The 22153-nt window shown below is 33.3% G+C and overlaps 1 protein-coding gene across 8 annotated transcripts in view; it reads right to left on the reverse strand.

Moving 5' to 3' along the window:
• Positions 1-22153, reverse strand: part of Dop1a (DOP1 leucine zipper like protein A) — a 108497-nt gene that overhangs the window by 56017 nt on the left and 30327 nt on the right. For 6 of the 8 annotated variants that reach the window (XM_058575907.1, XM_058575903.1, XM_058575904.1 and 3 more), the window contains exons 2-8: positions 16890-17080; positions 15673-15854; positions 11095-11265; positions 8729-8922; positions 7491-7585; positions 1264-1363; positions 476-585 (exon numbers count right to left, since the gene is read on the reverse strand). In XM_058575907.1, the coding sequence (XP_058431890.1) occupies positions 476-585; positions 1264-1363; positions 7491-7585; positions 8729-8922; positions 11095-11265; positions 15673-15854; positions 16890-17027 (990 nt within the window). In that variant the 5' untranslated portion in view covers positions 17028-17080. The remainder of the gene's footprint in view (positions 1-475; positions 586-1263; positions 1364-7490; positions 7586-8728; positions 8923-11094; positions 11266-15672; positions 15855-16889; positions 17081-22153) is intronic. The other 2 variants (XM_058575905.1, XM_058575902.1) reach the window with 1 other exon arrangement.

Here is a 22153-nt window from a genome sequence, read left to right on the forward strand (position 1 = left end):
ATCTCTAATACATAAAACTTAAATAAAATTAATATGAAACAAATCTATGAATCATTTTAACTTTCCATTATAGTGGCAATTTTGCCACATTTAGATTCCTGTTACAGCCCAAATTTCCTGAGGCTTTTTAGAAAATAATACAGGTCTTAGCCTACTTTTGGAAAAGCTCCAACTTTCAGAGGCAGAAAGGTGAGAGGATGCAACTATCTTTTAAAAGTTATGAAAACAACAAAATAAGGAGACAAAAAACCTTTGGCCTTATATGACAGTCTAGCTTATGATTACTGATTTTATTGTAGCATTATCTCATTATAGTCTCATTATAGTCTATTAGATTATTCATAGGAAGTATCTGAGTCTTGTCTCTGCCCCTTCAACTATATATTCAATTAAGCAAGATTTGTCTGATTTTTTTTTTTTTTTAGTAACTTTAGTGGTTATTGAGTAAGCAAAGAACAATGAAAGCACTTATTACCTGGACCAACAATTCTTTTGAAAAGGTAGTGAAATAGTAAGTGGCATGTTCTTCAGGATTACTGTGTCTTGTGCTTCTGGGTCCTATGATAGCACCGTTGTTATCAAAACCTCCATGAAAATAAATCACAAAATGAATTAAAATGAAATTCTCAAAACTGTTGCTTACTAAACACCAAAACAGCAAATATCTCAAAAACAGCACTAAGCACTTACCAATTAGTAGCCCATTCAATGTCAGCAAGAGAGATCATTTTAGATAGTTTAATAAAGGAAAACCAATTCAATATATAAATTTGATAATATTCTTCCAGAATGATCCTGTCCACCCCCCAAAAAAATTTTTACTGAGATTGAAATAACTGAAGACTCACAATATCTAATATAATTAAAATTATGGGCTCTCATTCCAAGCAGTAAGTTGTGTGGACAGGCCAAAAATTCACAGAAAGTGTAGAAGATCAAAGAGTATGTTTTATTGCCTGATTGGGAGACTGATACCATATGTGAGATACTGGTATTTACTAGTCCTTTAATGACTTGAACATTTTAAAAATTTTGTTATCATATTGATTATGGATTCAAATAGCCTCTTTAACTAAGAAGCTTCTGAAATTTCTTCATATAATACACCAATGATAGTTCTTTTTTTTTTTTTTTAATTGTGCACTTACAAGAAAAACTTGTAGTTTTTTTCACTTGGGACATATATACAATTTAATAATACTTATAAATGGCAAATCTCCTTTCACCTTTCCCCAAATATGACCACAAACATCAAATACGTACCAAGAAGCCATGCATAAAGTCTTCTGTTCAGGGACATATCCCTCCTTAGTACTACATGAAGGGCTGCTGACAAGATCCTGATCATATCTGGTCGAGTAGCCTGAAAAAGTTTGAAATGTGGTTGTATTTAATCATATATAGAAGTATATCAGTGTTTTTCTTCCTTAAAAAAATGTTCTGAGCATTAGGATGTACAAAGTATTCTCATATAACATTATTTCATTTGGTCTTTCAAACACAGGAATTGTTACTTCCATTTTACAGATTAGAAAAAAGGAAGAAATTTAGGAAGCATCATTGTTCAGTTTTTTAACTGAAACCACAATGGAAAATTAGCAAAATCTAACACAAAACAGGGGAAATAAAGCAAGATGGGAGACTGACAAGAAAATCACATGCCAATTAGTGTGGTCAACTAACTCCTTAGAACGTCACTGCCTTCATCAATTCTATGATCTTTATTTCTTCTTTTCAAAAATTCTACTTGTAATATTTCAAACATACAAAAATACAGAAAACAATATAATGAACCTTCTTTGCAACCAATCATCAAGGTTTAACCAATTTTAATATTTTTTCATTTTTCCCAGATTTTAAATAATTCTTATCCCTCTTTCCCAGAGCCATAAAAAATGATGAAAGGAGATGTGACTTCAACTAAAAGAGTAAAAAGTTGAAAAATATATGGAAGTCAGATAATGACTTTGCTGTTAATTTTTTGAATATTACTATATAATTACTTTAGAATAGAATCTTTGAATTAGAAGGTAATTTAGAAATTGGCTAGTTTAACATTCACTCTATAAATCAAGGATTGGAGCTTCCCAGGGGCCAAGTGCTTAGCCAAATTCAAATGTCTGGTTAGTGTCACTGACGCATAGACCAGTGAATTGTTTCCTATCCCATGCTTCCTGAACTGGAAATAACTGAGATGTTACAGAACATATACCATTAACAGTTATTGTTACTCCTTTGAAAACAAATCTTCAAATGATCTATGTAACTTTCAAAGTATCCCTGGGCCCTTGGGAATCTCTAAGACTATTTCATTTCAGTAAGCCAATGAGGTATTTATATTCATACATAATCAATGAAGCTACACATACTTAGAACAACATCAAGATGTTACTTGCTTTTTTTTGCTTTTGGTGTGGACATTTGCCCTGATCACGCAATAAGTAGGTTAAACAACTGGCACTCTTAGTATAAAAAAAAAAGTACAGTAGCATTCACCCAACTTGTAATCATCATATGTTTAATGCCATATTCTTAGAGTAAAGTCAAAAACAAAAACAGCAAAGTAGGCTCATTGTGTAGCTCAATGGTGAACATCATTACCATCATCAAGGCCCCAGCATGCATGTATAAACATGCAAAAGCCATTTTAATAATTCTTTAAGAATGTTGTTAATGAAACAGCAAATATTTGTTTCATTAAATATTGACCCTTGAGTATATCTTTTAATATTCTGTTTAATGAAATGTGAAAGACACATAAAGCACTTAAGTATGATACTTGTCTCAAGGACAAGCTTTGTGAAATTAAGTATTGTGAACTAAACTACCAACTTTTTCACAGAATACCATTTTTAACTGGAAGAATGACTAACCTACACATGACAAGTATTTAGAATTTGTCATTTGGCAGTCATTTTTCAAAAGTGATACAGTCACTTCAAGGAAAATAATTAAGCTACAAACAATAAAATTTGAGATTATATGAGAAAACTCAGAATTTTATAAAACTTGTATTTATGTTGAAGTTGTATTGTTTTGAAATGAAGTGGTTTGAAAGCTTTCCATTATTGGGCTCAAAAGTTTCACAATACCTAAAATGTCTACTGACAAGATTAATAGTAACAGCAATAAGTATAATTGATATTATATAATGAAATATGTCCACATTTGGAATGTCTGAATAATTCTGTAAACTAGGATTTTCTAAATAAGCAATCATGATGTTACAAACAGATATATGAGTAAATGTTCCAATGAAAGTGCAAGATAGACAAGTGAATTTCAATGAAACAGAGTATGTTGGCAGGTGTGGCGGCACATGTCTGTAATCCCTGATGCTTGGGAGGCTGAAGCAGGAGGATTGCAAGTTCAAAGCCAGTCTCAGCAACTTGGTGAGGCCCTAACAACTTAGTGAGATCCTATCTCAAAATAAAAAAATAAAAAGGGCTAGGGATGGATGTGCCTTAGTGGTTAAGTATCCTTGAGTTCAACCCCTGGTACCAAAACAAACAAACAAACAAACAACAACAAAAACCAGAATCTGTAAAGTTCATTGATAGTTTTAGACTCCATTCGCAATAATTTTTAAAAGCTATAGTTTCTCAAATTTTGGTGTAATATCAAAGAATATGCAACTTTAAAAGGATACTATTGAAGTACTCCTTGCTTTTTTTTTTTTTTTCTTTTTGGTACTGGACATTGAACCCAGGGCATTTAATCACTGAGCAATATCCCCAGCCTTTTAAAAAAAAATTAGAGACAGGGTCTCAATAAGTTGTTGAGGCTGGCTTTAAACCTGTGATTCTCCTGCCTCAGCCTCCTGAACCACTGGCATATGCCATTATGCCTGGCTACTCCTTGCTTTTCTAACTACATATCGATGTGAGAGCAGATTTTTCTTCATATACTTCAAACAAAGGAATTTATATCACAGAAGCAGGTATAAACTTTCTGCTTTGTGCTTTTAGGCCAGATATTAAATAAACTGGCAACAAATATGAAACAATGCTTCTCATTAAGTTTTTTTTTAATATGTGGGAACATACTTTCAAAAACCGTTATGCTAGTATAATAACATTGTTATTGCTATTTTAAAATAAGTTAATGAATATTTTTAATTTTCCAGTTTTAATTTTTAACATAAATACAGATAGCTCTAGCATATATAAGCAAAAGATATTTAGAATCCTCAATATTTTTTTTTTTAGTATAATGGGGTACTGTAATCAAAGCATTTGAGAACTGATGATTTGTCTATTCAACATCAGATATGTGGTTTATGGATATTCTCACAACATTTTTTAAAAGCACATTTCCCAATCTTATTTGGGGAAAAAAAAACTACTCTTAACAAAGCAAGAAGTAGTAGATGTTTGTCAAAGGATACAAAATTTCAGTTAGACTGGAGGAAAAAGTTCAAGAAAACCACTGTAGGACATGGTTACTACAGTTAGTAACAATGTATTATATTTTTGAAAATTGAATAACAATGTATCATATTTTTCAAAATCACTAAGAAGATTTTAAAAGGTCTCAATACAGATAATGTTAAGGATATGAACTAATAAATTCATGAATTACTTTGCTTTAGACATCCTATAATGTATATATATTTTGAAATGTTATACATAATATATATACAATGTTGTCAACAAATACATAAGGTATAAGAAGTCCTTTATTTGGGGGGGGGGGGTTCTTGAGATTGAACCCAGGGTCCTGTACATCTACCACTGAGCTACACACCCAGCCAAGAAGTAATTTCTGACTACTACTGACATTACCACACACTTGTACTATATATATATATAAAACTATTATAATTTCAAAGTTGTATACACTAGAGAGTCAAGTCAGCATTTCATGAAACAAGCTCAAATCTAATAGTCTAGTTGTAATATAATATCTATCATACTTTTGGGATAAAGAAATACAGGCTCTATTAAGATACAATAACAATTAATACTTGGTAAAAGTCTATTATATGCAAGATATGAAAACAGGTAAAGTAGGAAAACAAGATGACTCAGGTAGACTAATATTTGGTATAGCAACAGGGGTAAGAGTATCAGAATTGGGTCCAGTAATGGGGAAAAGAATATTAGAACTAGGTGTGTACTTTAAAAAAATCATATTCAACATAACTACGTTTTTTATGTAAAAAAATGTAGAAGGTAATGTTTGAGAAAATCTTGGCTAGTAGGAGCACAAAGATGGTAAAATAATAAAGTAGTAAAGGAAGTACAAGCTGAAAAGGTTTAGAATCACTGATATAGTGAGGTTATAACTTAAGTTCTTACTAATTTAAGTCTACCAAGACTTAATTCCTCAGATCCTGTTGAGGAACCTATCAACTGAGGGATTATTAATATTGACCATTTAGAAGGGAAGAAAATTCAAGAGCACAGGTCAACAAATTTTTTTTGATAAAGAACTAGATAGTAAGTTATGTTTTATGTTTTTGGACCACATATATTTTGGGGGTATTCTTTGTTTTCTTTTACAAGATATTTTTTCAATTTCAATTTTGATTGGTTATTTTTAGTTACACATAACAATAGGATTTATTCTGACATAATCATAAAAGCATGGAATATGATTTGTTCTAATTCAATTCCCCAATATTTCCCCTTTCCCTTCCCCCATACCACCTATTTTCTTTCCCTCTACTGATATTTCTGCTATTTACTTAATTTTTTTGTTAATGTCTTGTGGATGTATATATACTGGTGATGTTCACTGTGGTATATTCATATATGCACATAGCATAGTTAGGTTAGATGCATTCCATTGTCTTTCCCTATCCCATCCCGCTGTCCTTCCTTCATTCTCCTTTATCTACTCTCCTGATCTCTCCTCCTCCTCCTCCTTCTCCTCCTCCTCCTCCTCCTTCTCCTCCTTAAAAAAAAAAATCACCTCCCTCTTTATTTAAAAGCTTTTAAAAAAATTTAAAATTCACTCTTACCTAGTGGACTATTTGTCCACACCTATACTAGAGCATGGGCAGGTTTAGAGTATACTGAGATTTTCTAGTAGGGGTCTCTGTGAAAAGCTCAAGGGCAGAATAAAGGCTCCTGGTTAAGGGGTGAGTTTCAAAACAGAAGCTAGAGGTGGTTTATTTCCCAATTAGTGACAACATAGACAATGAAGTGTAAGTCTTCAATTATTACTTAATTTGAATAAATAATAATAAACTAACAAAAACAAGTAGAACGATAAAGAAAAAATTGAATAAAATAACACAGAAAAATTAGCCAATGGTCATTATGAAAATCACAATAGTCTTTTCTGCTAATTCCTTTTTAGAAATAAGCTTACTTTTTCAAGGTAGAAATTATCTGTATCTTATTGCTTCGTTTAAGTATATATTTCCTCTACTCTGAATGCTTACATTCTGGTGCTCTAAATCACTCATCAAAGTTAAAAATTAAAAAAAATATTTAGAACATTTCTTTGAAAATAAAGACAGATTAAATTAAGCTCCAGTAATGGAAACACTTTGTTATGATTTGGCAAGTCAGTTAATCTGATTTGAAATAAAATTATTAGCAGATATCACAGCGACTAAATACTTGTCTCTCAAATTATACCCAACTCTTCTATGGTTCTGGTATGAATCCCCAAATCACCAGAGCAAGATAAGGCAACATGACAGATTGATATTGGCTAGATAAAAGCCTGGGTCAGAGTATTGGCTTTGAATTAACAATGAGCCCCTCTTGCTTTTTTTTTTTATTAGTTGCTCAAAACATTACAATGATCTTGACATATCATATATCATACATTTGATTCAAATGGGGTATAAATTCTTATTTTTACCACATGTACAGATTGCAGGATCACATTGGTTATACAGCCACGTTTATACATACTGCCATACTAGTGTCTGTTGTATTCGGCTGCCTTTCCTATCCCCTTCCTATCCCCCCTCCCCTCCCCTCCCCTGCATCATCTCTCTCTACCCTCTTGCTTTTTATAGAACTTTGAAGTATTCGAATTCAATTACCATATTCTATCAAATCAGAAAATCTATTTTTCTTCAGAATTTGCACAAATTTTCACTCCTAAAAATGGACTTGTAGCAAGGGCGGTGGCATGTGCCTATTATCCTAGCGCCTTAGGATGCTGAGACAGGAGGATCCAGATTCAAAGCCAGTCTCAGCAACTTACAGAGACTCTAAGCAGCTTAGTGAGATCCTGTCTCAAAATTAAACACACACACACACACACACACACACACACACAAACAAAAGACAAAAAAACAGGTTGGGAATGTGGCTCAGTGGTTAAGCACCCCTGGGTTTAACCCCTGGTACAGATGTACATATGTATGAATGAATAAGTAAATAAATAAATAAAGGAACCTATTTTTTTATGCACATGCTGGTTTATAAAACAAAACACTCTACCATAATACCTTTAAAAAATAACCATTCATCATGGATCTGATTTTCTATGAATGCCTTTTATTGATAGTAGCAATGTTTTACCTGACTCATGTGGAATGGAAAACAGAAGAGTATGAGGTCCAGTGTGCTTCTCTGTACAAGTACACTTGAGTCCTGCACTGAAGTACTTACTGCTTCTACCTGAAATAAAAGAATCTTTATCACCTTTTGTCTGTTATGCTGGGAAATTTGCCATAAAAAATGTAACAATTCTTCATTTTCTCTAATACATAAAAGTATGCTTCTGAAGATCAAAGAGGTTACAAACAAATGTTTACAGTATTAGTATTATATAACCTGTGGGGTTTTCTAGTAACTTCACCAAGCAATCCCTAACATATGTCTATACAAATATCTGTATGCAAATGTTTATTGTAGCTTTATTAATATTTGCCCCAAATGGGCTCCAAGTTAAATGTCCATTAATCAAATTGTGGTACCATCTTACAATGGAAGAATATGTAGCAAATCAGTGATACATACAAAAGCATGGACGAACTCAAATGTTAAGAAAAGTGGAAAACAATACTTGAAGGCTAAACATAGCATGATTTCATTTATATAGCACTCTGGAAAAAGCAAAACTATAGAAACAGAAAACAGAACAGTGTTTGCAAGGGCCTGGTGTAGAAGAAGGGGACCAACTAAAAAGGGCATAGAACTTTTGAGGATGACGTAGTATTCTGTATCTTGATTGTAGTAGAAGTTACATTATTTTATGTGTTTGTCAAAATTCATACAACTGTTCATACAGAAGGATTAACTTCAGTGAACGTAAATCACACTTTAATCTTGAAATTAAAAAGTATAAATAAACAATCAATGTGATTCTTTTCTACTATCTTACAATGTCTGCTTTAGTACTACATCTGTCACACAAATCCCATGCAGAATCTGTCTGTTACTTTATATAAAATTCATGTTTTCTTATAAAGATTGAAGAAAAGGTTCACCTTGGAATATAATAAATGTAACTATGTTAACAGTAGTTGGATCAGTTAGTAAGATAGTAATAATAGTACCCATTAATTTGCTGAATAACAGATAATAGAGAAACAGACATAAATAACAATTCTTATTCATGAAAATATTAAGCTTCTTAAGATCAATAATTACTGATAATTTTGATCTTTAGGGTTTTTTTTGGTAAAAAAATGTAAGCTCTGTGAAAAATAGAAATTTTATTCATTGAATAATCCTCAACATCCATGTTGAATAGTGCCTGGCTCAAAAAATAAATAAATAAATAAGTTGTGAAACGAGCAACCACAATATTAGACCTACCATTAGCTCAATATCGCTACCAATTATATAAAGTTGATCTTCCATAGAAAGCTTCCTGTTCAAATGGGCGAGCACATAGGTAATTCCAGGTAAACGAACAGCAGGACTGGTGAGAAGGCTACCCCAAAGAGCACTGTAGAACGCTGACTGGTCTACCGCAGCGGCAACCTTTTCCAACAATGTGTTTGTTCTGAAGTAACAAAATAAAGTGGTGTAAGAAAGGAAATATTTAATGTCACATTAAAGGATATCAATTATTTTCTTCCAAAAATGTATGAAAGCATCTATGCTGTACTCATATTCTCCACTCTGGAAACATGTGTGATAGACAGGAAGAATAATATTCTTCAGAGTTAGAGGACTAGATTAAGCCATGGCTCCACTATTTACTTAATCTTTCTTTAGTTCAGTCTTCTCATTTGTAAAATAAGAACAATAAAAATACTACCACAAGTCTATTTAATGTCATTAGGTTGTTAAATTACTCTAATAAAATACCATATACACATTTTAGTTAATATTAAACCAAGGTAGAACATATCTTTTATTGTCCTAAAAAATCTTAAGACATTTTCAAATGTCTTTTTTTTAAGAAAAAAATCACATACTACATAGTTCATGATAGCTTTAATGAATCAGACCTATGAAATCAAAGGTGCTTTAGTGCTTTAAGAACTGCATAAAGAATAATTACTTGTTTTTAATGTAAGATAAACCATATAATACATAAAGACTATTAAAGTATTGTCAAATCAAGAGATAACACTGTAATCTCTTTTGGTCCCAATTTATCTAAGCATTAAAATAATAATGCACCTATGAGTCCCCCTTTTTCCTTTATTTCTTTTTTTTTTTCTTTTTCTTCTTCTTTTTTTTTCCTTTTAGGTACCTGGGATTAAATACAGGGATGCTATACCACTGAGCTAAATCTACAGTCCTTTTTAAAATTTTGAGGCACGGTATCACTAAATTTCCCAGTTTGGCTTTGACCTTGTGATTGTTTTGCCTCAGCCTCCTGAGTAGGTAGGATTACAGGTATGTGCTATTGTACCTAGTTTACAAACCGTAGAATATTATAATCAGGAACAAAACTGATTTATAAACTAAAGGAAATAATTCCATATTAAATTTCTAAAATTATAAGCAAAACTAGTTAAATTTAAATTAAATTTAAAGAAAATAATAACCTTTGAGAATAAAATTATTTTTTCAAAGTAGCCTACAAGGTAATCCAATGTTTTCAGGGTTAAATTCTTACTATATTATGGGAGTACATAAAATACAACAAAATAACTGGTCAGTGCACATGAATAAATTATTTAAATTTTAAATAATCAAGTACACTCAAAGTAAATTTGGCATTTTCAATTTTTCCTGCCTGAGTTTATTTGGTAAGAATATCAGTGATGAAATGGTAAAGATACTTTATGTTATTATTCATTGTCTACAACTATTAGCTATCAAAAAATTATAATAGGTTCTAAAATAAATCAGATCGTTTTCTTTGAAAAGCTAACATATCAAAAAATATCATGTCAATACCTAATGAAATAGCACTATACTTGATATTAAGCCTATTTTTTTCCATTACCAATTTAAAAACTTTTGGTATAGTTTTGGACCATAAAACTTTAGGACCAGTTTTCCTCTCTTTTCATTAATTGAAATGTTCTGTTAGCTGGGCAAAGTGGCACATGCCTGTAATACAAGCGACTCAGAAGGTTGGGGCAGGAAAACCACCAAATTTTAGGTCAGCCTGGGAAATTTAGTGAGGCCCTAAGCAACCTAGGGAGATCCTGTCTCAAAAAAAAAAAAAAAAAAAATTAAAAAGGACTGGGATGTAACTCATTAGTAAAGCATTCCTAGGTTAAACCTGTAGTACCCAAAACAAAAACAACCACTCTCGATAAATATCTTCTTATTTTAAATTTTGGATCACAGAAATAAGAGAAAAAGAATACAAATTATGAATCACAATTTTTTGAATAAGTTTTATGTGCAAGGCACTGGACTAAGTGATTTCATTATTATAATAACACAATGAAATAAATATTAGATAGACGAATAAGTTTGATAGATGAAGAAGCTATTTTAAAAGCTTTCCTAAGCTCATTAGGCATGTATACAGGCAAGATTTAAACCCAGTCCATCTATCTCCTACATCTGTACTTATACCATACAGCTATACTTTCAGTATGTTATAGATATAATAATTTTATTGCTATAGAAATCTTAATGTAATATACTGAAATATCTAGAAGTAAGACATAAAATTAATTTTTATGATGTTAAAACATATGTATGGATGCTTGCTGACAAATGCATGATGTAGATTACATAGTTGTACCAAATACCAGTTTACCTCTCATAGTACTCTGATCCTTCTTCTAAGCCAGGGAGAATACCAGTTAGCAACCCTTGTAGACCAGGCTTCAGTGTTTTACCCAAAGGCAAGTAATATATCTCATATAAACTGAGCAAAGTTGGTTTCACAGACATGGCAGCATTTGCAAGAAGAGGAAATAATCCAGAACTATTTAAAACAACAACAAAAGGAGGAAGGGGAAAAAGTAAAATAATGACAAAATATCAGTTCATTTGTAATTATAACTCTATATAAATCTTTTATGTTTTGAAGAAATAGTAAACGTACTGGCTGCTTTAAAATGATACTATAAATTGAAGACTTCTACATACATTAAACTAAACCAGTTTTCTCACCTGAGCTTCATACTGAAGAACCCAGGAGCAACTTAGCTATTTGATGAAGTCCACATATTTCATAATTCCCAAACAGAATTCTCCCCTTTTCACTAAAACCAGTTTCTTACTATAATACTGCCATTTCAAAATACTGTTATCACCATCTATCTGGCTCACTCTAGACCCTTTAAGAAAAAGTCTTCCACTCCAAAAATCAATCATCAGGTTTTCTCTCCATATCACACTCCTTGATATTTTTTTGAATATAATAAATTCTCTTTATCTCTACCAGACACGTACCTAGAAGAGACCACCATTATTTTATCATCTTAATGAAATTGTTGGTCTCAGTTGAACTTTCATTAGTTTCCTATTGGCAATGTGGCCTTATCTTCAGATTCGGCTACTGCATGCTTCTGTACACCCCATGTACACTCACCAATTTTGTCCCTCGCACCCTCTACTCCAGCTATACTGGATGATTCCTCACTGATTTCTTTACTTATATCCTTTTTGTATGTCTGGGTGATCCTTAAATGTTCAAGTCCAGCCTATGTCATTTTCTTAAGGATACTGCCTCCTAATTAGACTAGGTTAGGTTCCCTAATTGAAGTTTCCATTGTACTTAATACTATCTTATTAGAACATTTATTGCTTTAAATTGTTTCATGTGTCTTCTTTAAAAGACTGTAAATATCAGAAACCCACAGAAATATCATGATGTTTTTTTATTTCTGTATTTAAGTCCTCAGTACCATGTCTGCACTTAGGAGGCACTTAACAACTGAATTATGACTCTCTTACTTCTAGTTTATATACAAAATAGAAATAATCTTCAACTCCTTACATTTCTGCCTCCAATTTTAGATACAGATTGACTTAAAGATATCTTTAGGTCACATATAATTATAGTCAGCCTTTGAGACTACTTTCTTTCATGTGCCCCAGGGCCCATTGTTTTTAATTTGCCAGGGACCAGCCTCATTCATTTTCCTTTTTCTTTCCTGTAATTTCTATCTTCTTCCACCAAAATCTTTGCTTTTTAACATTGTACTCAAATATTTTCGCATGATTCTAAGAAGAGAATAAATAACAGCAACAACCAAACTCCAAAACCTTTATTTTAACTACCTCCTTGATTAAAGCTGCCAAGCTATATCAACTTTTAAGGGAGGAGAGATATATACACGTGTGCATGTATTCATGCATTTCTTCCAACTTATCACCTCTGTGTCTTAAATCATGATAGTTGTACATGTGATGCTGTAATATAAATTTGGCTTTCCTTTTTATTTCACTTTTTAAAATTGGTGCATTATAGTTGTACAAAATGATGGGATTTGTTGTTACATGTTCATAGATGCACACAATATAATATAATTTAAATTTGGTTTTCATTCATGGTTCTTGGCTTTTAAGTCTGAAAGCTCTTGTTACTTATTAAATCACTTCTGCAATAAGCATATCTTTTATTAGACTACATCACCTCTGTTCTAAGTGAATAGAGCAATAAGCATATCTTCCGTTTAAGTATTTGACCATCTGTCCTTGGTTTATAGCAATGAAGATGAAAAATAGTGTTTTGTTATGATACTGGGGGAGCTTTAGGCTTCATAAAGCAAAGAATCTTATCTTTTATCTCCCTTTCACTTGCTCCTTTTTCTCTCAAAGGCAGGCCACAGAAACTAGAATTTCTCTTCATTCAAGGTGGGCCATAGAAACTAATTTTCCTTGCCTTTCTGACTTTCAGGTAGCCATAAAGAAATTCTCTGACCTACCATGGTTGATAGATCAGACAACCCACATTTCAGAAAGAGTCCTCCCCATACCAAGGAAGAAGGAAAGCTACCCAGAAGGGCCAAGAACAATCTGATGAGGCATGCTTTGCTGTTTTCCCTACTCAGTCTTTTGCATTTGAGCATACCTTTTTTTGTCTAATCATGTTTCTACACATGCTTTAATCACGCATATGTAGAAGTGTCCAATAAAAACCCAAAAGGATGAGGGTTCAGAAAGCTTCTGAACTCATTCACCCACTAGGAGGGTGGTGTATCCCAACTCCACAGGGATGGAAGTTCCTGTGCTCAGGACCCTTCAGATCTTGCCCCATCTCTCTCTTCTTATGGCTGTGTATTTGAATTTGTTAAAATAACCTTTATGATAAACTGGTGAATGTTTCCCTGAGTTCTTTAGCTGATCTAGCAAATTAATTAAGCCCAAAGAGGAGGTAGTGGAACCCTAACTTGTAGTCAGTTGGTCAAATGTTCTGGAAGCTTGGACTTGCTCCTGGTGTCAGAAGTGGTAGTAGTCTTGTGGACTGAGCTCTCAACCAGTGAAATCTGACACTATCTCCAGGAACACAGCATTAAAACTGAATTAGACTAGAGGATGTCCAGTTGATGTTCTCTGCAAAACTACCTGCTTGCTTCCTGGTAGGGAGAAATCCTTGCACATTTTTTTGATCACCAAAGTGACTGGGGTTATATACATATCATAGGAGAAATCGAATTTTGAGTGTGATTTTACATGATGTCTTAGAAGATACAAGAGGCATTATTTATTAAATATTTTAGATTATTCTGGTACTGTGCAGAGAGCAGAGTTTAAGAAAATCAGGTGGTGGGTGAATGTTAGGAGGCCAATGACAAAGCACAGGCTAGAGGTGATGCTTACTAAGACTGGATGCTGCCAGTGAAGGTGCTGAGAAAATAGATATATTTGACACATATCGTAATAATAGCTAATATTTATTAAGTACTTGCTATATGCAGCACATTGTTCTAAGTACTTTTGGTAACTTAACATTTTAAATTCTAACAACCTTATGGCATTAGTAACCTTATTTCTATTTTGCAGGTAAGTATATAAAGAGGTGAAAATGGTCGAAGATCATAGAGCTAAATTGACTCCAGAATCCTCTGCTCATAACCATGAGACAGAAGTCTTAGTGGCAGACTGTAAAGGGGTGGTGGGAGAATATATGTGGGACTAATAAGATATCATGTGTAGCTCTGATTTCAGGCTTGTGTGAGTAGACAGAAGGTAGTGCAATTCACTGAGCTTTAGTACACTGCAGGAAGACCAGATTTCCAGGAACAGAGGATGAGTTTAATTTTGAAAACATAAAGCTGTACCTGCTTGTAAAGATCCTCAGAGATCAGGTAATTCAGGAGTTTAAAGCTAAATCCAGAGCTAGAGATATCAATTTGGGAGTCAGCACATAAAGGACAAAACTCTAATTATGAGGGATGGAAGAAGATAGGGAGATGTAGGTCAATGAATTCAAGGCAGCAGATAAGTATAATGAAAATATCTTGAGATCTAACATACGACATGAGGACCATAGTTAATACTGATTTGTTTTTACTAATTGGGTAGATTTTAGTTGCTCTTGCCTCTCTAACATACACACATACAAAGACTCACAAAAAGGTAACAATGTGAGATAATGATGGATATTTTAATTTGCTTAATTGTAGTAACCATTTTGTTATCTTTATGTATTTCATAACATCATGTTGTACCTTACATATACATAATAAACTTTTTTTAAAAATCATGGTTGTAACATGGGGCTGTAGCTCAGTGGCGGAGCACTTGCCTAGTATGCATGAGGCACTGGATTCAATCCTCAGCACCACATAAAAATAAACAAATAAAATAAAGGCATTCTGTCCATCTATAACTACAAAAAATTTTTTTTTTAAATCATGGTTGTGGATAAACTTACTTGATGAGAAAATATAAAGTGGAAATATAAGAATGTATAGGTTACTAAATATAAGAACGTATAGGTTACTAAGTAAGAAATGCAAATATTGAATTCAGGTAAAGAAAAAAAGGCTGATAAAGGAGATTTACAAAGAGTAAACAAGAAAAAGTAATTCCACGGAAGCCAACTGAAAATAAAGAATGGTAAATAATGTTAGAAATCAAGGAATTTTATTTTTTATCAGGCAAATTTTCAAGCTTAAAAAAGGTAGACTGTTCGATAGTTCCAATGATTTTGAATGAAAATTCTTCTTTCATAAATGACTGCTGAGAATAAAAAAGAAACTTACCTTAAGGAATGGTCTAAGTTTTTCTATATTACTTAACTGAAATAGTTAAGATTGGAATCAAAAACTTTTGGTCATGAAGGAGCTTTCAATTTTTCAGTTTTTAGTGCAGAAAGCGTAAGAGTTAGCAATACATTTTAATTTACATTATATGAAATAGATAATAAAATCATTCTTACCTATATAAAAAAAGATCTTTGGCAAGTCGCTTAGGTCCAATGATTTTGAAGATAATTTCATATGTTTCAAGTGCCTTCCGATGAACTCCACCTGGTAATGCTGGATGTAGACATTGAGCAAGGCGCTTGCCTATGGTCAGCTTTTTGGGTACTACCTGGTACTTTGCATTGTTTTGTAAAACCTTGAAGAAAACATTTTAATGCAGATGAGAAAAAAATATTTCGTTTTATTCCATTTTCTCGCATGTTATAAAAATTATCATTGTAGGGCATTCATTTTTGTCTGTGACATCAACATATATTTTATTTGAAATTTTTAAAAAATTATTAATTTGCTTAAAAATATATCCATTCCATGTTAACAGAAAGAGCATATTGTTATTGAAACAATACTTGCCAAAACAAATTTATGGAGAGAAGAGGTTATTATCTGTAGTGAGCATTGAGTTGAAAATGAGTGTCTTTGCCATGTATTTTAAGATAAATTTCTAAGTGTGCTATGACGCTTGATGCTAATTATTGTAAGACCATACTTTTCCCATATATCCTTTTTAATATTTAGAGCATTCTTAGTTAATAACAAAAACAATTGTAAAATTAAGGGTGTAAGTTGAGAAAATTTTCATCTCAGTTAAAAAGCAAAAAGTCAAAATGAAAAGCTAGGAGATTATCAGTGATGCTACTATAATAAGTGTGGTTTAAACCAGATACATGAAGAAGGATCAATTCAAAGCCAAGCTCCAAGGTCTAAGTGACTGTATATAGAGTTGCCTTTGTAAAAAGTACTGAATCACAGCTAAAGCTTATAAAACGTTTCCTTGTTGCTATACACGCATCATTTGGAAAGGATACAACAGTTACTGCTTTCCACTTGCAGTTTTTCATTTTGTTGCCAGGAACTCCAGAACCATATCTGATGCTCAACTAGAAAACTTACTAACCCTTATAGTTAGTTAGCAGCATCTTTGCTTCCCAGTCTTGTGTTTTTATAAGTGATAACAATGATAATAACTCTATTTTTAAAGCTCTGTTTTTTAATTAGAACTTCAAAAGTGCTAAACAGTATGCTTTGAAATAATAAAGTAAAATAGCACTATCAAAATTAATGTTTAGTTATGACTGCATATTCTTTACTTCAAGATTTAGAGAAATCCAATAAGATAAACACAGATTTCTGATTTTTTAATCTTTTAATGAAATGGACAAGATAAACATACCTTGTTAAGTTTTCCAAGTGCTGATATCAAATCTGCCCATTCACTGGAATATTCAAAATTCTTCAGTGCTTTGTCAATTGCAGCTACATAGTTTCTGTACTTGGAGTCACTCAATAACTCCACTTCTTCTGTGTTCATCCTCCCACAGTGTTCAGCTAAAGACTAGTTCCAAACTCATGCAAAATCATTACCTACAAAAGAGTGTGTAGGAGGACTCAAGGTTACAAAGCAAATTACTGAAATGGGTTCATATGGTCCTACTATAAAGGTAATGGCTAACTTTAAAATGTTTCATAAGTTAGAAGTGGTAAAAATTCAGGTCTCCTAGTTCACAGGTGATTGAAGTATTCAAAAAAGACTCAATGATAACTACATGTGCATTCTTTCCTGTAGGGAAACTGGGAAATGTTTGCGAATTTAGGGATACAAAAAAGAAATTTTATGACATTTATTTCAATTTAAAAATCATGTTATTTCTGTCACATTTGTTGATAGAACGTTTTATACACACACACACACACACATACACACACACACAGCCTTCTACTTTGTCTTGATGCTAAAATAAATTAAGACTTGTTAGACTGGAAACATTGAGGACATGGGGGGACAATTTTGAAGATCATTTTATTTATTAGGTATCTAGCATGAAGGAACATCAGCTGTATGGGATTAGATTTCCCTTTGAATAAAACTGACCAGAATACGTGGCTTAAAATATGTCCACAAAATATTTGATGTTCCTTTGAAAACACTGTGACTCAATTTTAATGAAAAGAATAAAGAAGACAAGACAATAGATAATAACCAACATGCAATAAAGGCACTTCACTTCAGTTTCCTGTGTGTTTGTGTGATACTGGAGATTGAATCCACGGTTTGCCCCATACTAGGAAAATGTGATGCTACTGAGCTATATTCCCAGCCCTTCAGTTTCCTGTTTACTCTCTTAAATCACTGGGCCAAACCAGGCGCCATATCATGAAATACCTTAAGGAACTCTACATAGAGGTCCCTATGGTGAAGAACCAAGGCTTTGTCACAGTCCCTGTGAGTGAGTCATCTTAGAAGTTATCTTCCAACCCCCGCCAAGCCTTGATTTGACTACACACCCAACAGACACCTTGAATGTCACTTACTAAGAGACCCCAAAGTCAGAACTACATAGCTAAGTTTCTCAGATTCATGACCAACAGAAAGTTTTCTGTTTTAGGTCACTGCATTATGGGGAAATATGTTACAGTTACACAGCAATAGATAATTAACAGAATAACAACAAGGACTTAATTGAAGCTTAACTGAAAAATCAATGTGGTTTGTCCTCTACATTCTTTGTATCCTGACTTTTAAACACCTGTACCTTTACTGATGGCTATGTTTGTGGATGGGCAGGGAAGTCTCAGACTGAGCTTCGTGAATACCAAAACAATTCCATTGGGGTATAATAATATTTTCAACAAGCAGTTTAAGATACCTGGATATCTCGTGCTTGAAAAAAAAATGAATTTGCTCAACTGTACAAAAATAAACTTAAAATGGATCACAGATCTGAATGTACCAACTAGAGCTATAAAACTCCTAGAAGAATATACAGGAGTTAATCTTCATGACCCCTTTAAATGTTTATGCGGGTCCCTAAAAACAATATTAAAAAAACACAAGCAAAAAATAAAAATAAAATATACATTACAACTTCATCAAAGGAGAGCTTCTGTACTGCAAATGATACCACCAAGAAAGTGAAAAGACAACTGAAAGGAGAAAATATTATCTCCCACATATCTGACACGGTGCTTAAACTAGATATATAAAGAATGTTTCCCAAGATGATGCTAAAAGAACAAAAAATTTAAAAAATGAGCAAGAATATGAATAGACATTTCTACAAAGAAAATACACAAATGCTAAGTAAGTACATGAAGTAACACTCAACATCAATCATCAGGGAAATGCCAATCAAAACTATGAGATAATATTTCACACCCCTTAGGATGGCAATAATAATGATAATGATGATAATAATAATAACAATAGTAGACGATAACAAGTGTTGGTCAAGATATTGGGAAACTGGAACACTCATAAACTTCTGGAGTGAGAACTAATTGATGCAGCTTCTTTGAAAAACAGTGTGATGGTTCTCAAAAAGTTAAACATAAAATTATCACAAGACTCGGCCCAGATCCACCCCCACCGACCTCTGCAGGGCCCAGGTGCACAGCACACCTGGTCCACCCCTTTCCTGGTGGGGCAGATACTCACCAGAGCCTATCCTCTGGTGCAGGACCACCCCTTCTGACCAGTGGACTACTCCAGGAGCCAAGATCCAGCCCAGACTATCCACATCAGCACACAGGGATCCAGGCTCTCAGTAGGCCTGGTTCACTCCTCCCCTGCGAGGCAGACACTGGCAGAGCCAAGCCATTGGCACAGGACCGCCCCTTCTGACCAGCAGAGTATAGCAGGAGGTCAAGCCCAGGGTCCCAGATCCACCCACACCAGCCTTTGCTGGACCCAGGAGCACAGCAGGCCCAGTCCACCCAAGATGGGGCAGACACCCAACAGAGCCTAGCCTCTGGCGCAGGACTGCCCCTTCCAACCAGCAGACTACCATGGGAGGAAAGTGCCCCAAACAAACTAGTACACGATAATAACAAAACCTATAATCTGTGAATTAAATAATGACCTAAATGAGAAAATACAAGCAAAAACTGATCACTCCAACAATGAGATAAGAGAACAAATACAGGTAGCAAAAGATTACAGAGAGAGAGAGAGAGAGAGAGACAGAGAGAGAGAGACCCTAAAAAAAAAAAAGCCGAAAATCCTTGAAATGAAGGATACAATAAATCAAATAAAGAACTCAATAGAAAGCATAACCAACAGACTAGATCATGTGGAAGAAAGAATGTCATATAATGAAGACAAAGTATACAATCTGGAAAATAAAGTTGATTACATAGTGAAGAAAGTTAGAAACCATGAACAGAACATCCAAGAATTATGGGACAGCATCAAAAGACCAAATCTAAGAGTTATTGTGAAAAAGGAAGGCACAGAGTTTCAAACCAAAGGAATGCACAATCTCTTCAATGAGATAGTATCAGAAAATTTCCCAAGCATGAAGAATGAATTGGAAAACCAAATACAAGAGGCTTACAGGACCTCAAATATACAAAATTACAACAGATCTACACCAAGGCACACTATAATGAAAATGCCTAGCATACAGAAAATCTAATCAGAGGAGAAACCAAGTCACATTAAATATCAAAAATAAACAGAAATGGCTGGGAATACAAATCATGTCTCAATAATAACCCTGAATGTTAATGGCTTAAACTCACCAATCAAACTCACATAGACTAGCAGATTGGATTTAAAAAAAAAAAGACCCAACAATATGTTGCCTCAGACTCATCTCATAGAAAAAGACATTCACAGACTGAAGGTGAAGGGTTGGGAAAAATCATACCATTCACATGGACTGTGGAATCAAGCAGGGGTTTCCATCCTCATATCAAATAAAGTAGACTTCAAACTAAAGTCAACCAAAAAGGATAAAGAAAGACACTACATACTGCTCAATGGAACCATATACCAACAAGACTTAACAATTATAAATATATATGCCCCAAACAACAGGGCAGCTATGTTCATCAAACAAACTCTTCTCAAGTTAAAGAGTCAAATAGACTACAACACAATAATTTTGAGTGTCTTTAACATACCTCTTTCATCACTAGATAGATCTTCCAAACAAAAGCTGAACAAAGAACCTATAGATCTCAATAATACAATCCATAACTTAGACTTAACTGACATATATAGAATATTCCAACCTTCAACAAGAGAATATACTTTCTTCTTAGCAGCACATGGATCCTTCTCTAAAATAGACCATGCACTATGCCACAAAGGAACTCTTAGCAAATATTAAAAAGTAGAATATACCCTGAATTCTATCAGATAATGATGGAATAAAATTAGAAATCAATGATAAAACAAGAAATAAAATCCACTCCAACACTTGTAGACTAAATAATATGCTACTGAATGAACAATGGGTTACAGAAGACATCAAGGAGGAGATTAAAAATTTTTAGAGGTGAATGAGAACACAGATACAACATATCGAAATCTCTGGGACACTATGAAAGCAGTTCTAAGAGGAAAGTTTATTGCATGGAGTTCATTCCTTAAAAGAAGAAAAAGTTAACAAATAAATGACTTAACACTACATCTCAAAGCCTTAGAAAAAGAAGAACAAATCTACACCAAAAGCAGAAGAAAGAAGACAGGAAATAATCAAAGTCAGAGCTGAAATCAATGAAACTGAAACAAAAGAAACAATTGAAAAACTTGACAGAACCAAAAGTTGGTTCTTTGAAAAAAAAAATAAATAAAATTCACAGACCCTTAGCCATGCTAACAAAGAGAAGGAGAGGGAAAACTCAAATCAATAATATACATGATGAAAAAATAAATATCACAGCAGACACTACAGAAATACAGAAGATAATTAGAAATTATTTTTGAAAATCTGTACTCCAATAAAATAGAAAATATTGAAGACATCAACAAATTTCTAGAGTCATATAATTTGCCCAAATTGAGATAGGATGATATACACAATTTAAACAGATCAATTTCAAGTGAGAAAATAGCAGATACCATCAAAAGTCTACCAACCAAGAAAAGCCCAGGACTGAATGGATACACAGCCGAGTTCTCTAATTTATTTCACTCTCCAATTTATTTCAGGAAATAGAAAAAGAGGCATCACTTCCAAACTCATTCTATGAGGCCAATATCACTCTGATTTCAAAACCAGGCAGCAAAGACACATCAAAAAAAGAAAACTTCAGACAGATATCTCTCATGAACATAGATGAAAAATTCTCAATAAAATCCTGGCAAATCAAATACAAAGACATATCAAAAAGATCATGCACCATGATCAAGTGGGATTCATCCCAGGGATGCAAGGTTGGTTCAACATACGGAAATCAATAAATGTAATTTATCACATCAATAGCCGTAAAGATAAGAATCATATGATCATCTCAATAGATGCAAACAAAGCATTTGACAAAATACAGCATCGCTTTATGTTCAAAACACTAGAAAAACTAGGGAACATATCTCAACATTATAAAGGCTATCTATGCTAAGCCCCAGGCCAACATCATTCTAAATGGAGAAAAATTGAAGGCATTCCCTCTAAAAACTGGAACAAGACATGGATGCCCACTTTCACCACT

This window comes from Marmota monax, unplaced genomic scaffold, assembly GCF_021218885.2.
Source record: "Marmota monax isolate L192 unplaced genomic scaffold, Marmota_monax_Labrador192_F-V1.1 WCK01_AAM20220418_F8-fsc00013, whole genome shotgun sequence".
NCBI lineage: Eukaryota > Metazoa > Chordata > Mammalia > Rodentia > Sciuridae > Marmota > Marmota monax.